Genomic DNA, 18,187 nt, shown 5'->3' with positions numbered 1-18,187 from the left:
AAATGAACTCTGTGTAAATGATTTTAAGCCTACAGATGGCTAAGCAGATAGGAGAGACACAACGTTGTGCACACAGATTAGGGGGGGGGGGGGGGGTAAATGTCTTACATAATTTATTGAAAGAATTTAGTCCTGACTGTATTTTTCACATTGATCAAACTGCTGTTTATTTTTGATCAATGCTTGATCGCACTTTATTATTTAGAAGTGAACATTCAACTTCTGAAAAAACCAGAAAGAAAGAAAGAGTGATTGTACTTACTTCTTACATACAATATGACAGGCACAATAAAAAGAAAAAAAGAAAAGAAAGAAGCTTTTTGTAATTGGGAAAAGTATGCATCCACGTGTCTTCAAATGGATAAAAAAACCTACCTATAAGAGCAACACAAATGAATGGATAATGTCTCAAATTTTCAATGACTTTCTGGAGGAATGGGACAGAGAATTATTGCAAGTCAGTAAAAAAACTGCACTTACCTTGGGTAACTGTACAGTTTGTCCGAATATGCAGCTGAACAACATAAAATTCATTTCTTTCAGTGAATACAACATCTATAGCGCAACTTCTGGATCAAGAAATCATGAAGGTTTTCAAAACATTTTACGGGAGTGCAATGCACTGAAAATTATTGCAGAAAGTGAAGAAAATGACAATACCCAAGCTAAGGACATAGCAAAATGAATAAATTATTAGATGCAATGCATATGATGGTTAGTGCTTGGGATTTAATTTCTGAACAAACAATCAAAAACTGTTTTCATAAAGCCAGATTTATTCAGCCATGTGTTGTGATAAATACTGAAGAAAATTACACAGTGCCAACAGATTATACCAGTAATTCTATTTGCTATTTATTTATTTGAAATATTACAGCAGAACTCATGATAATCATTCATGTTTGCTTAGCCTATTTGAAATTCACAGTTTTCACTGAAGTAATTCCTTAAACTCTTTTGCACAAGTGACCCAGGAAAAACTAATATTTGGCTTGCTTTTGTTATTTACATAAACTACACAGAAAACTCAAGCAAATACTCTTCATCCTAAATGCTTTCCTGCATAAACATTCTTATGGTCACATTCTGAGCATTAAGACCAAAGCATTTACTATTTTATCTTATCTTCCTTCATGGATTAGGCGATCCACCTGTTCCGATCTCGAAGAGGTCTGCCCATCTTTTCTTTGGTCTTCCTCTGTCTCTTTTTCCTTTTGCTCTATACATAAGCTAATTTAGGGAATCTATTATCTTCCATCCTTTCTACATGTTCTTTCCATCTTTGTCTATATTCTATAATTTTTCTATTAACTGAGTAAATCTTTAATTCCTTTCTAATATTTACGTTTGGTATTTCATCTAATTTTGTACATCCTTTAACATATTTTAAAAATTTCATTTCTGCAGCTTATATTCTATTAATGTCTTTTTGTTTCGGTATCCATGTTTCAGAACCATAAAGAAGTGTTGGTATTGCCATTACTTTGTAAAATTTCAATTGTGTTTCTTTCCTTGTTTTCTTAGCCAGAGTTCTTTTTATTGTTCCACATATCTTTTGAAATTTCGCCATTTCTGGTTCATATCTTCTTCAACATCATATGTTATATCACATCCTAGATACTTAAAATGTTTTACTTGTTCTAATATTTTATTGTCTATAACTATTTTTGTTCTCACCGTATTTTTCCCTTTAAAAGCCATTGTTCTAGTTTTCATCGTTGATATTTTAACTTTATATTCTTCTGTTATTTGGTTTAATTTAAATACTGCTCTTTGTAAATTATCTAAATTATTCAAGATAGTTCAGTAAATTATTCAAAATTATTCTAAATTAATTCAGTAAATTAATTTCATTAATATTCAGTAAATTAATCAAAATTATAAATTATTCTAATTTTATTTTCATATAAATTCTAAATTATTCAAAATTATTCAGTAAATTATTCAAGATAGTTCACTATCTTGAATGATTACTTGATCATCTGCAAATAAGTGTATTAATCCTATTCTTTGTATTTAAATATATACCTGTATTAATTTCTTCTTTCCATTTACATATCATATCCTCGATATATACGCTAAACAGCGTTGGTGACAAGCTACATCCTTGTCTAACTCCTTGATTTATTATACTTTCTTCTGTTAATTTATTACCTGTATCTATTACTATTTTTGTTCCTTGTAAACTATTTTTGTAAGATGCTTTGGGTATCCTTTATTACTCAATACGTTCCATAGTTTTCGTCTGTTTACTCGATCAAATGCTTTTTCATAATCTATAAATGCTAAATGCATTTCTAAATTAAAAACTCTTTTCGTTTTTCTATTATTTGTTTTAATATAAATATATTATCTGTACATGATCTTCCTTTTCTGAATCCTGCCTGTTCTTCTATTAATATTTCATCAGAGATAATTTTAATTCTATTATTTATTACTTTGCTATACATTTTATATACTGTATTTAGTATGCTAATCCTTCTATAATTCTTTGTATCGTTTCTATTTCCTTTTTTAAATATTGAAATAATTTTTGCCATCTTCCATTCTTCTGGTATTTTATATTGTTCCCAACATTTATTAAATAAATTTAGTATCCTGTCTTTTAAAAAACTTCCTCCATACTTGATCAGTTCTGCATTTATACCATCCATTCATACTGCTTTCCTATTTTTTGTAGCTTTCAATGCCTTTTCCAATTCTTCCTTCGTTATCGGATCTATGTCATTAACTGGGTCTAACTGTATCTCTTCTGTTTGATATGTTGGGTCTTTCCACAATTCTTCATAATGTTTTTTCCATTGTTCTTCCTTTATTATATTTATTCTTGAAATTTCTTTCTCTGTGCTATTCAAGTGTTTCATCATTTTATATGCCATATTTTGTCTTCCATGAACATCACGTTCTATTGTGCTTATAAATCTATAAGATTTATAAGCACAGAGATGCTTTGACTCTGCTTTAGCCTTCCTTATTATATCTATAGTTTTACTGAATTCTTGTTTATATATTTCTTCATTCTCACTTGTCTTATTTTGTATATATTTAAGATATTTATCTTGTTTACCTTGTACTGCTTTAGCTATTTCTTCATTCCATATCTTTACCCCCTCTTCTAATAGTTTTTTCTGAATTGTCCTAGTGTCTCTTTTGCTATCTTTTGAATTATATTTCGTATATTATTCCATTCTTCTTCTATTCGTTCTCTCTCCGATGTTTTACTTATTTCGTCTTTAATCCTTTTTTCATATAAATTTTGTATACTTTCTTCTTGAAGTAAATATACTTTCAATGATATACTGAAGTAATTCCTTAATAAGGAATACCAAAGTAAAATTCCCTAATAAGGAATACCAAAGTAATTCCCTAATAAGGAATACCAAAGTAATTCCCTAATAAGGAATACCGAAGTAATTCTTGTAGATATACTGAAGTAATTCCTTCAACTCTTATGCACAAGTGACTCAGAAAAAAACTAATATTTGGCTTGCTTTTGTTATTTACACAAACTACATAGAAAACTCAAGCAAATACTCTTCATCCTAAATGCTTTCCTGCATAAAAATCCTTGTAGTCACATTCTGAGCATTAAGACCAAAGCATTTACTATGCAGCTGAAATTCTCCAAGTTCACAAACCTGATTTTATACCAGATTTCAGAAAGTCCCTACTTTTCATAACATAGCTTATATTTATAAGCTAAATGTAGTCTTAAGTCCAAAGCAACCATTTAAATACATACACAGATATGAAAACTTGTTACTTTTCAAAAATTTGTTGAAATAATTGCGAAATAAACTATAGTCTGATGGACACCAAGAAGAACATTAACACTGGTCAACAAAATTAAACTATTTTTTTCATCAAAGATATAAATACAGTTTTCTAAGCTAGTTTCAAATATATTCTGTTTTTTACTATTAGTTTTGTAGTTTTTGTAATACAGCTGCTGATAATGTCAGTACAAGTTAAGTTAATTTCATTACCTTAACCTTACCTGAAGTTAAGATAATTTCTTTACAACGTATGAGACTCAATTATATTTTTATCACTTTTACAGTATAAACCCAATACACTTTATACACAGTTAAAATAATACAGCACACTACTATAAAAGAGATTTGCACAATTTAAAAATGTTGTGCAGATTATTTTCTTTGTAAACTGTCTGGAATATCACAGTTTGACATTAGTTCACCAGAAAACATTCGTTTCAGAAACCTTGGTAGCAATTTTCCTTTGACTTATTCTTGCTGGAATTGTCACCCCCCCTACTCATCGCTTACCATGTCAAGGTTTCTGTCACTCCCTGCTCATCACTTACCATATCACTCCCTACTCATCACTAACCATGTCACTTCATTTCTCGCAGTGCAAGAAATGAAGTTTGAGGCATATAACATCCCATTTCTTTATAAACATTGAGCAGTTTCTGAACTTTAAATATATCTTTTATTTTATTTATTTTTATTTTTTTAAATTAAAACCTCAAACGTGAAAGGCAGTGTCGTCATGAGATATTTTTGTGTCCTAGGCAAATCACGCATTTGCCACCATTTTAAATAATCTGCATGACTGCAAAGGGCCCCTACCAAAATGGCACCCTAGGCATTTGCCTGGATGCCCACCATACCATGACAGCACTGATGAAAGGTGTTTATTGATGTAAACAAAATCCTCTCAAATTCATCTTACCCACTGCTTTCATGAAATTCTTCATTAGGCAAAGCTTAATGTGGAAAGATGGAAGGAAATTTTTCATGGAATCCACTAATGAAGCATAATGCACACAAACAATTGCTCGCTCATTAAGACAACAATGATTTTGAGGTTGCCGCAGATTTTCCACTAATGAGTACTGTATTGAATTGCTTCAAGAAGTGTCTTCATGTTATAATATAATAATATAGTTTCTCCTTTAGTTGAACAAAGTGGGAATGGACGGCTTTAAGTTCCATTACGCAAGAGAATGGTTTTAAAACTTCACTCTGAGGGGTCAATGAGGAGATGCCATTCAGACAATGTTTATTTATGAAAATAATCCAAAAAATTCCACTGATATCATGGCAGGAGCAGAGCGTTAACTGTAAAGAATGTCACCAAAACGTGGTTTCTTTTTCAATAGCAAGTTTCTGACGTCTTTCATAACTTAGTGTTTCTGCTTTAGTCTCACAGTGAGAAGTTTGGCTTTATCATTTGAGAAGACTATATCTCTAATGAGATCATTCAATTCATCTTGGATAAACAGCTCCTCCAATGTCTCTTCATCATGTTGTACTCAGGATCAGCTGAAGTTAAAGTCTCTGCCAATTGCCCCTTCATTGCATTCCATTTCGTCTTCTAAAGAATCTAGTCCATAATGTGGAGGTACCAGAATTGGCATACTGTTATTGTGAGGGATTGGTCTCATTGCAGAGTCCAGGTGTGGTAAATAGTCTTGTGCTTATTCTTTTAACTCCCTCCATATCATGGGCATGGAAAACAGCATGTTCTTTTTCCTTTTGTTCCACCAGTCACATAATCCATTTGAACAAGATACAAATAACATGAGGTGCACATGCCTTATTCTGGTCATCCAGAGGGCAGCAAAAGTATAACTAGTAAATTTTTCAAATATCCATCATGACTTTACACCACTGTGATTTAGTTAGGAAAGAGCTGCACATATAGCAGACTTTGTTGGGATGATTTTTACACTTTTGAGGCACAATGATAAATGTGCTTCAGCAGTTCACCAGATCTTACCCGAAACGATTTATCAAATAATTAAATTATGAAATAACGAGGATATGAATATATTCAAGCAATTATATTAAGAAAACAAGGCCAAAGATACATAACGCCCTTGCCAGACCTATCCTAACCTATGACTTTGAGGCATGGACAATGAGCAAAGAGGATAGGAGGTTGACTGGTGCAGAAATGTTTCAGGTGCAGGACTGCAGGTTATACCAGACTTGACAGGAAAAGAAATCAAGACATCCTGTCAGAACTGCAGACAATCTAAGTACTGAATTATATCGACTCATACAGAAACAGATGGATCCAGAATGTAGAGAATGGAGGACGGATGCCATCCGAAAGAGATACTAAACTGCAAACCTTAGGAAAGAAGACAGAGGCAGATGTTGTTGTTTGGTTTTTAGGAGCATTAGCAACTAAGGCCATATTGCTCCCACAGAGGCAGACACCTGCAAAGATGGAGAGAGACTGTAACAGGCCACTAGGCCTGTTACAGTCTCTCTCCATCTAACAGGACTGTTACGATCTGTTAATGTTAACTGGACAGGAAGAAGAAGAATCAATTATATATATATATGAATGAATAAATAATAATTGTATTCATGTAAGTTGGCTGAATAAGTATGTGAGTGATAGATATGATCAGTCACATCATGTTCATGTAATCAGTCTCATCACAATAACTTGATATGTCAGAGGTTACCTATAATCCTTCACACCCACCGCTCAAAAAAAAAAAAAAAAAACAACAGTGGAAAGAGAACAAATGTTTAGTTTGTTTCAGTACGTCCCATGGATTGTTGTGTTCTATTGAGCTGCAAAAACACAAATTTTGTTTCGTTATTTATGTCAGACTGTTGAAATCTTTCTAATCATAAATATTTTTTTGGTTTAGAAATTGCAAAAATGATGGGTAAACACAAAAGAGTTGCGCTTTCAATTGAACAAAAACTTGAAATTATTCAAGTCTGAAAACAGTGCATCTGTTAAATCTTTAATGTTGGTGACCAAACCATATGCGAAATCGTAAAAAATAATAAAGGAAAGCTATTAGATTTTGGGTCACATCTGATAGCATTAAAGGCATGACTATCAGAAAAAACAATGAAACAGCCTACACACGAGGACCTTGACAAGGCAATGGGTGCTGTGGTTAAGCCAACAAACAGTAGAACCACTAAGGCAAAATATTTTTTTTTGACAAATTAAAACTGCAGAGTAATTTTAAAACATTTTCTGGGTGGTTGGCACGGTTTAAACAGAGGCATGCCATTCATCAGATTGCCATTCAAGATGAAAAACTAAGTAGTGATGCACTGGCTGCCCAAGAATTCACCAGTGAGTTTTGAAAATTTATTGAAACCAATGAACTTGTGCCACAGCAAGTTTACAATACCGAAGAAACAAGATTGTATTGGAAATGTCTAACTATTGACATTTTAAAAAAACCTGACTGTATTGGATGCAATTTACGAAGTTTCAGCAGCATGGAAATCAATAAAAGCATAACCTTAAAGGGGTCTTGGTGTAAAATTTTACCGGGAAAGGACAAAGGGTTCCTAGTATTTGAAGAAAACTGCAAAGATCTGGTACCAGAAATGTTATGAAATTTGCAACAAATTTGGGGTGTGGGGATGTCGATGAGCAATAAATTCATGATTAGCTGAATTCTAATAAAGATTTAGCTGGCCATGAAGTACAAAATGAAGAAATTTTATATCATGCTACTAAATAATGATGGTGAATCTGAAGAAGAGCTGATATTGTCACAAAAAATTAGCCACAGTATTGCTTTAAACCAAGCAGAAGCACTTCTTGACTACTTGGAGCAGCAAGATGATAGTGTTCTGTCGGAAAAAATGGTTTTAAGAAATATTCGAAGCACCTTTCTTCAAAAGTTGCAAAGGACAAAAAAAAAAACTTCTATACATTCATATTTTTCTTAGTAAAATTAAAGTATAAAATATTATGTTTAAAATAAAATGTTTTAAAGATATCATAGACTTTTTAAGTTAAAACAAAACTTGGAAAAAGTATTGTAAAAATTATTGTGCACCCCCCTTGGCGGCTGAAGCAAGCATACATTATTACCTACAGGTATGTTTTTATACCTATGTGTGCATTGTATTGGACATGGAGTAGTGCGTGGTAAGTTTTTCGTTTTTTATCTTATCGCCATATTTTTTAGGTACACTGCTGAATATTTTTTGATTTTTTGGATTAACTGGAAAATTGATTATCCGGGATTTTATTTTTACCATCTATCCTGGAAAATTGAGAGTCTACTGTATTTACTAAATTTATTACTACTACAGCTATTTCTGCAAGTTTTGATAAGTACAAAACACTGTCATAAAAAAAAGAGAAAATATATAAAATACCTGGCACAGATGTATCCACAGAGGTTGCTTCTTCTGTCTTTTGAGCTTCGTGATCTACATCTACTTCTTCACTACCATCTGGCGGATCTGGAGATGTGTCCATGGCACTTTCCGTTGGGTGTCCATCACTGCTACTCACAGATTTTGTATGATGTTCGTCATTAGCTTTGGAGCTTTCATTTTCAGAATGTGATGAAACTGTTTCTGGAGAATCTGGATTTTCAAATGCCTGATCTTGTGACACATTTGAAATTTCTAGTTCTGATGATGATGAAGAGGATGATGATGAAGAAGAGGAGGAAGATGATGATGATGTATGAACAGTATGTGTAACAGTAGAGAAAACACTAGCAAAATTATCTAATGGTGGGTCACCATTAATTGCTGAAGATTTAATGCCATTTGTTTCAATGTGATTTGTATTGTTGTTGCTATCATCACCAAGAATATTACCATCTGAAGTATTTGAGGTAATTAAACCATTTACCATCATAGCAGTATTGTTGTTATTTACTTCATTTTGCCTGTAAGAAAAAAAATTCTTGTTAAAAGTAATACTGAAGATCTGAGTAAGCAAAACAATTAACTTATAAGAAATAAAAATTTACATTTTCGATGACAGTATTAAAAGAATTGCACATGAAATCTATTTCATAAATTTGCATGTCTGGAGACATAAGAAATTTGCAAACATCACTAGAGTTATTTTTATATTACACATTCATACTGATACTCCACCAACTTCTAAATACTTTTGTATACTTCATACACTAATCTGCTGACATTCTGGAGACAGGTCACACCTTGTATAAGGGCTGTGGAAAAAAGTGATATCAGGAAAGAATTAAAATTATGTTCCTTTAATATACAAATAAATGAATGTTCCCGGATACGGAGATGCAGACCAGAGACCAGTGTTTCTGAATATATGCGAGTGACATCACTTTTCTATGGTTTATAAGATGCTCATAATTCTTCTGGGACATGAGTTTTCTAGTTGTCCCAAGATTCTTTTATCATGGAAAGAGATCAAAGTTAGGACTTATTCAAGAGAATACAGTAGTTGGAGTATTTCCCGATGCTACCAACCCAGAAAATTCCTAACACTAGCAGAATGCATTATTGTACAACACAATTAACAGAATGCCATTTAACTGTCAATACCAATTTCACTTTCTAAATAAAATAAAACATTTTATAAGAATACTGTATTTAATACATTAGAAAACAAAAATTTAATATTTTATCTACTTTCTCAAGTATTTATCATTGTTAAAAGTAATACTTTTAACAACAATAATGCAAGTTGATATAAGTAGGCTGGATATCAGTAATAATGAGTCCCCTCCCCCTAAAAAAAAGAACTGAGTCCCACTAGGCATAGTTACCTGGTGAATAAACTTGGCCTGGCTATTATTAACAGTCTTCCTACTCCAATGCATGAACACTGCGTTCATGCATTGGAGTAGGAAGACTGTTTAAACCACAGAAATAAGGAGATCGCTGTAAAATAAATCATATGATGATTTCATAGAAGAGTATTACATGAGTTACTGAAGCTGAAGGAAGGTAAGACTCCAGAGGTGGAGAGTATATATTCTACTATACTAAAAATTTTAGTGCTGCAAATGAATGTATGAACCTGTTGAGAATTTTAATGAATCATCATTAGATTCTGGGATGACCATCTTGGACTGGAACTCTAAAGTCACTCCAGTCCACAAAGAACATGCAAAAGAGGTGATGAGCATCTAAAAAGCAATGACTAAAGAGTATTATATAAACTTGAGTAAACTGACTAGTAAGATCCTTTGTTGTATCAAGGTTTAGATAAAAGACAAGAGAAAGTACTCATAAATAGACATTCTTCAGGGTGAACCAGTGCAGCAAGTGAAGAGCCTTGGGGTATCTCTTGTTATTAATCTTTCTTAATGACACTGATGAGAGAGTAAGAAAACTCAAAGTTTATTCATAATTTGAAGGCAAGAAGAATAGATAACAATCAAAACTAGGTCATGTTGCTTCATGATGACTTGGATCAGTTACAAATATGGTCTGAAAAATGCCAACTTCAGTTTAATGCCTCTAAATATAACATTTTTCAATTGGGAACAAAAATCCAGGCATTACTTATAAAATAGGGGAAAGGATTAAATTGGTTTAGGAAAAAAAAAAAAAAAAAAAAAAGACAGGGATATGATACAATCAGATATGAAATTCATCATTCAGTTTAAATAGATGGTTAGGAAGGCTCATGGCATTATCTCCATGCTTTATGGGACCTTTAGAAATAGGAAGAAGAATGTCATTCTTCCTCTATATAAGACAATGGTTAAAAAAGCAGTTGGAATACTGTATTCAGGTGTGAAGGCCATACATAAAAGAAGACAGACCTTCCAGAGAGAACTCAAAGAAGGGGGATGAGCATATTGTAGATTTAAATGTTTTTCACCAACCTTGTGTAGAAATAAAACACAACGAAAACTGAGATCTTGATAACTATGTGTATTTATAATAAATACACATAGTTTGCGGATCTGTTCCACAGTGAACATTAATAGAGATAGAGGAACGCGGATCCATCCCCTCTTTGAGGCCACTATCCTCAGAAGGGATGAACGGTTCCGTATGACCCCCCTCTCGAGCCACTTCCTGTTCCATAACACAAGAGAACGGAACACGTGGGAATGAAACACATGATGAGTACCGTGAACCTGCTGGTATTTAAAGACGCACAGCAGAGCAAAGAAAATACCGCTGAAGAAGAAGGCAGGAGCCTTCGAAAGCTATGGTTTTACCGCTTTTAATTTAGTATATTTTAATGTATTTTATTGTTGTTAACCCAGTAAATTTTAATGTATATTTCACATATTTGAGTTGTAAAGTTAAATATATTTATTGTAAATACAGGCAATTATAATTTATTATAAATACACATAGTTATCAAGATCTCAGTTTTCGTTTTCGTTGTGTTTTATTTCTACACAAGGTTGGTGAAAAACATTTAAATCTACAATATGAATATACCCAACCTCAGAGGCCTGTTTGAAGGAAGGGGGATGAGCAGATTGGTGAGTGGTATTAATCAGTGTCCATATGAATAAAGAATGGCTTAGAAGTTTCAGATTGCAAAGCCCAGCAACCAAACATCATGTGGGGTGGAGGGTGCTGAGGGGTATAAGCCCCTGAAGGACTTAGTAAAATGAATGGAGATAGAGTGGCAGACCAAAAAACTACATCAACTTAAAAAAAGTAACATTTGCAGTGAAATGTATAAGATATTGTTTGATTATAGTCATTTTGTTTATCGCAAAGCAAAGGTATTATGTCAGATAATGCTTCTATTGCATCAGACAGTAATTGCAAAGTATTGCATCAGCTGTTTCTATAAATACAGCATTGGAAGGGTACACACGCTCATTAGCATCCTGTTTTGCGAAAGTGTAAGCATGGCTCCATATGTTCAGTTGACACCAAGAAAAAAAAAGTGCAATTGTTGCTGTCCCAGGAAGGGCTTTCTACGAGTGCTATCGTTGATAAAATAGTCTGCCAAGAGTCAACAGTATCCAGGGTGCTGAAAGTGTGAAACCAGTGATGTGAAGAGAAGACCTGGATCAGGCCGTAAGAGAGTAACTATGCCTTCACAAGATTGATATTTGAAATGGCCATGCCATCGTAATCACCATGATAGCATTCCTGATCTAAAATTGGACTTTGAGATCACCTCTGGTGTTGAAACAAGTGCACGAACTATCCAAAGATGGCTTTCAGAATGTGGTCGGCATGCATATAGGCACAAGAGGAAGCCTTTGTTGACCCAACAAATGAGGAAGAAGCGACTTGCTTGGGCTAAAACACATTCCATGGGCAGAAGAGCAATCGGACACCATCATCTTTTCTGATGAAGCAAAATTCATCAGAAACCTTCATGGTTTGGATGGGAAGTGATATGTCAGGAGGTGAAAATCGGAGGCATACCATCCTGACTGCATAACACCGACTGTAAAGTTCCCCGCTGATCAGATGGTTTGGGGATATATAACAAACAAAGGGGTGGGGCAAATTAAGTATATTAACGGAATGGTGAATGCAGAAACCTACACTGCTATCCTGAAACCCGTTATTAGAGATCACCACACAGACATCCAAAACTACAATTTTTAACAGGACTCAGCACCTTGCCACACAGTAAAATTGGAAAGTTTTATACTATTTAGATTTAATGATGAGTTTGTCATCTTGTCTCAAGGCTTAAAACATACTTACACCATGTTTTCCCTCATTTTTCTCCCTTAAGGTGCAGTCATACCTCAAAAATGCTGGTTACAGTGTTGGACTGGCTGAGCAACAGTTCAGATTTGAACCCTATTGAAAATTGCTGGTACATAATATCGTCTAAAATTGCTCAGAAGAAGCCAACAAGTAAGATTCAGCTGCAGGAGAGCATTGTAAGGGTGGGATACCATGAAATTGGGCAACTGCATATATATTCAGAAGTTGATCAACTCTATGCCAGATCATTGCAAGGCTGTAATTGTAGTTCAAGGAGGAACAACAAAATATTGGACTTATTTTGCTGATTTACAGTACATAATACTATTACGTTAACTTGTCATTTCAGTTTGTACACGTAAATGCAAATGTATGTTTGGTTGTCATGACTGCCATTTGCATGATTTCTCATATTTCCATTAATTACACATTTTACCCTTTGGTAAGATATTTATGACAGTTAGGTATATCAGGTGGAGTTTTTTATTGGATTTCATTCACAGAGATATATATCCTATCTAAGAAATGCATTTCGAACATTTCTGCAACCCACAACACATTATTTGCAAAATTCACAAGTGATGCAGTTTTTTTGTCTGCCACTGTACAAAGGGTACTAGGAAAGTTTTGCAATATGATGCAACAATGAATCACAGGAAGCTGCTTGTTGCTGCATGTTGAGACATGTTCATATGTGCATAGTAGCCGCCGCGCCAAGTCGATGGGCTCAGTTATTCATTAGTAGTGAGAGTGTAAAGTGCTTGCGATGGCATCGTGGTCACGAAATGAGATAAGGACAGTTCTGCGGTATAATTTCGTGCATGGTTTAACCATAGACCAGTGCTTAGATGAAATGACTCTTGCACTAGATGATGATTGTCCACATCGTACAACGATATTCAGGTGGTATAGAGAATTCCAAAGGGGAAATTTCACTCTGGAGGATTCAGAGGCCGGGAAGGCCACAAACGTCAGTTACGGAGGAAAACGTTACTGCTGTGAGGAAAATGCTTGACGAAAACAGGCGAGTGACCTACCAACAGATAGAGGATACTTTGGGCCTAAATGCACCAGCAATTCGTTCGATTCTGCAAGATCATTTGCACGTGAAGAAACTTTGTTCTCTCTGGGTGCCGCATCAACTGACTGAAGAGCAGATGACACAACGTGTGACTTGGTGCCGGGAGACGTTAAAAAAGTTTGATAAGGGACAATCTCGGTATGTGAACAACATCGTGACAGGTGACGAGACTTGGCTGTACTATTACGATCTGCCGACCAAGGCTCAAAACAAAGTTTGGGTCTTTGATGATGACGACACACCCGTAATTGTCAGAAAATCCCGATCTGTAAAGAAGAAAATGATAGCTGTATTTTTCAAATCGAGTGGAATTGTGGAACGTGTCGTTTTGGACACGCAGAAGACAGTCACAGCTAAGTGGTATACTGAACAATGCCTGCCTAAAGTCATTGGATCTATGAAGAACCTGCGGCCAAAGTCAAGAATGGACACCTGGTACCTCCATCACGAAAATGCTCCAGCTCACCGCGCCAAAGCCTGCACCGAATATTTGACCAAGACAGGACTGAAACTTTTCGAGCACCCTCCCTACAGTCCAGACCTTGCTCCCTGCGACTTTGCACTGTTCCCGCATGTGAAAATTAAGCTAAAAGGGAGGCGGTTTTCCAGTGATGAGGACCTTCTACGGGCTTGGTGTGCTTTACTCCCTAGTGAAACTTGGCAGAACTGGTTTAAAGATTGGTTTCGGAGGATGGAGAGGTGTATTGAATGTAGAGGAAATTACTTTGAAAAAATTAAATAAACAAAGCTGTACTGAAAAACTTTCCTAGTACCCTTTGTATATTTGTTTTGGTAAGAAGTGAGGAGCTTAGCAGGGGAGACAAAAATATAAAATCTTACAGGGAGCAGAAATAATTCTAAATATATTTTCACTTATTCAAGATGGCCAAAGCCAGAGGAAGGGTGGATCAAATGAAGTATGTGGGCAGCATGCAGATCATGGGAATAAATTATCTATCAAAGGCAAGTTTGATTACATTCAAAATTAAATCAAATGGTCATTTTCTAGCAAGGAGGAAAGAAAAGTATGAGTGACCTTGTTCTGGAAGATACAGAAAATAATTTTGCTTCCTTGCATCATTTAACCATTCTAATACTAGTTACATATAATATCAACCACTAGAGTAGAGAACAAGTTAGGTAGGCTGGCATAAGGGCTTCGAACCCAATGGATAGAACTAAATTTAAATAAAGACAACATTAATAAGATAATATAATTAAATTTAAAAAAAGGATCACCTAATAGGTTAACATATTGAAAATTGCATAACCTACCAATTCAGTTTTTATTGTATTAACTTATCAGTGATTCACTGTGTAAATATGTTAATTTTTTAGCATTTCCTTGTTTAACTTTAATTCTGGTCAATAATCCTGAAGCCCTTATGCTGTTATATCTAAATTGTCCTTCACCTTAGGAAACCATCATTAAAAAAAGCATTAATATAATCAAGTTTCACAATTAATCTGACATAATATTGAACCCAATTATATAGAGATGCCAGAAGTGTATCAAAAGAGTTAAATAATTTTGTAATAACTGAGAGGAGAGTGGAAGAGAAACTGTAAAGGCATCTGGGTAGATGTGGTCTCTAATTATATTAAAGGAAGCAGCAAAAGAGATAAGCAAACCTTTCGTCATGATTATAAGAGCATCCCTGGATTCAGAGGATGTCCCTACAGAATAGTAGAAGTGCAAATGTAACCCCAATTCACAAAGACAGATCAAAGGTAGATATGGGTAATTACAGACCTGTTAGATTAACTTCTTTTCCAGGGAAAATAAAGTCTGGTTAAAGAAGTAATGCAGAACTGTCTAGACAGGAATGCAGTTATACTGTAATCACAGCAGGGATCTGCGAGGGGGGTGATCTTGTATGACCAATCTGATTGAAAACTATCACAAAGTAACAAGGGGCCTGGATGCAAAAAATAACCAACATCACATACTTGGATTTCAGAAAGTGTTGGATACTGTTACACATAAAAGACTACTGTACAAATTGGAGTAGTATGGCATTAGGGACAAGTTACTACTATGGATAAAGGGATGGTTGAGTGGAAGAAGACAGAGTGGTAACCAATGAATGCTGCTCTTCGGGGACTAATGTTATTAGGAAGAACTAGACAAACTGTTGGAGCAGATGGACAGTTGAAGTGTATTTTTTTTTTTTTTTTGCTGATGCTGTATAAACTTGCTTTCTTGCATCATTTCTACTACTAATACCATATTATATATAAAATCCATCTCATATAACCTCAGACTTTCCAGAAGTTACTATCTGGCAACTGTATCACCATGGGATCATATCCATACAGCAAGTATTTCCATTCAGAAATAGCTTTTGTAAAATTTTCTACAAGTACTGCAGTACCTTCTTGAACATTTATAAATGCATATAGCTTAACTTAATGACATATTTTAATGTTTAGAATCATCTCAATTCATAATGTAGGGTTCTCAGATCTGAACTTTTGTTTGAAGAAGAAAGGTGGGGGTTATCTCAATCACCTAATCAGGATCTTTTCTTGTAGTAATTTCATTTTAAAAGAAAATATAGATGATTTAATCATTCAATTTTCAGTTTTCTTCAAAACAACTGTGTACTTGCATTTATTGCACTGTCTGTTAGCCTTATTCGATTCAAAAAAAAAAAAAAAAAAAGTTATCAGGTGGGGGAAGAGAATCAAGCACCCACCCATAAAAATTCCTCCTTTGTGATGAGATTCAAACCACGTGATTTTCTACATAACGTGGATCCTAACCAAAATGCTACCTGATCTTCATTTCTATTCCTTTCACCTAGTTTCTGTACCCGCAATTTTCTTTTAGCTTCCCAACCCTCAACTAATTCATGCTCGTGGAAAAGCATAGAATTCAATTAAGTAGGTATGTTAAAAAAATTAATAAATAATCTTATTTGGATTAACGGTGTTACATTATGGACAGGGTCATAGTGAAATGGGCACATACTCACTTTCCAACCTGATTATGGAAAGGATTTTTAAATTTTGCATTTAGAAATTTTCTTTTTACTAAATTTCTACTGGCCAAAAAATTTCAACTTTGTTTTTTTTCTCATAAAAAACATGTTATCCATATGCATATTTTGTAGTGCTGAACAAGTGACAAGTGGTGAAACCACCATACTGTCATGAAGACGATAAAAATGTATAGTTGAATTTAGCTTTAATATTTGAAATGTAATATAGAGCTCTGCTACATTGATTGATATCCAGGCAAAGTTCATTATTACATGAGGTTCTATTAAGTGGTCAGTACTACAACTGTTACCTTAATGTTTTGGCTGTATATCCACAAGTGTGTGCCACTGATACAATGACCACATCACTTGATGAACTGGTCTTTTATTAATGATATAAGTTGTAAACTGCAAATATAGACAACATGACTGCAGTCCTGTATAATAAACATTTAATATATCAGAGACTGCTTAGATGGCACAGCTATTTCCTGATGTGCACATCGATTTACTTTAAAAACCTATGCAAATACTACACTCATTATTGCATTCAGTAAATAACTGAAATAACTTACAAATTATTCAATGTTTCAGAAATTATCTATTCTGATCTGTAATTTCATATCATTTTTTATACAGCTATTCTAGCTCAAAATGTAAGGGGAAAAGTAAATTTAAAGTTAAAACAAAATATTTAGTTTTACTACTTGAGAAGTTAAAAAGCTTATCAGAAATTGCACGTATGTCCTGAGAAGAATTAATTCTTAAATTAATTTATGTAATCCTCTATTAAGAAATGATATATAGATTCTTTATTTTGAGTAGCTCACTTGTACAATCCACATATTTAAGTTTCAATGTAGAAAAGTATTTTTAATGATTCCTGAATTTTTTAATTTCTTTCCCCTTTAATTTTTTGCATACTAAATTTCCCCTGGAAATTTAGTATGCAGATTGCAAAAGTCAGTTACTTAAAAGAAAGATGATTACTATATATACAAGGTGATACAATAAAATTCCTGGACTGGTGCGGCTGCAGTCACGTTCAATGAGTTTGAAAAAAACAGAAGTGGTATGCCTGTAGTTCAAACTTCCTGCAACAGATGGTTGTACAGAAATTGTCTGGTAGGGGCTACCAGGTTGCAAGTAACAACCAGTTTCAATTAGTGGTGTTAATATCCCTTATGATTTTGTTGATGAACGTTAATAATATTAAAAACTATTTTGTTGATGGATATTATGTTGTACCAGTGTGTTGAATCGTATAAGCAGTTCAAAGACAGGCATGAGGATGTCAAGATGACCCAAAAAAGGGCATCTGTCAATCTCTTTTGAAACAAGAACAGAGTTGCAAAAGTTCAGAAAACTGTAGCAAGAGATCGTCGTTTGACTCTCAGAATGATAGCTGATGAGTTGGATATGAATACGAGATGATTTGTCAAATTCTGAATGAAGATTTATGGAAAAGGAAGGTTTGTGCAAACTTTGTGCTGCACAGCCTCACAGATGAGAAGCAATGAAGAGTGTCATCATGACTTCATCCAGGCTTGTCAAGAAAATTTCCTGGGTGAGGTCACAACTTTGAGAGAAAGGCAGCTGGTTTTTGTTGTATGTCCAATGCGCCCCCCCCCCGCCCATTCTGCACTTGTTGTGAAGATATTTTTATGAAACATGGCATTGTAAAATCAACTATCTACCATACTCTCCTGATCTAGCACCAGCCCTAC

At 34.2% G+C, this 18,187-nt stretch overlaps 1 protein-coding gene across 2 annotated transcripts in view; it reads right to left on the bottom strand.

The window, feature by feature from the left end:
* The window catches only part of LOC150090147 (uncharacterized), a 105,188-nt gene that overhangs the window by 39,080 nt on the left and 47,921 nt on the right, over positions 1-18,187 (bottom strand). For both annotated transcript variants that reach the window (XM_090368970.1, XM_090368969.1), the window contains one exon: positions 8,124-8,647. In XM_090368970.1, the coding sequence (XP_090225096.1) occupies positions 8,124-8,647 (524 nt within the window). The remainder of the gene's footprint in view (positions 1-8,123; positions 8,648-18,187) is intronic.

Source organism: Mastigoproctus giganteus, chromosome 2 (assembly GCF_048544385.1).
Source record: "Mastigoproctus giganteus isolate SK-2022 chromosome 2, ASM4854438v1, whole genome shotgun sequence".
NCBI classification, from domain to species: Eukaryota; Metazoa; Arthropoda; class Arachnida; order Uropygi; family Thelyphonidae; genus Mastigoproctus; species Mastigoproctus giganteus.
This window is presented reverse-complemented; position numbering and strand designations above follow the sequence as displayed.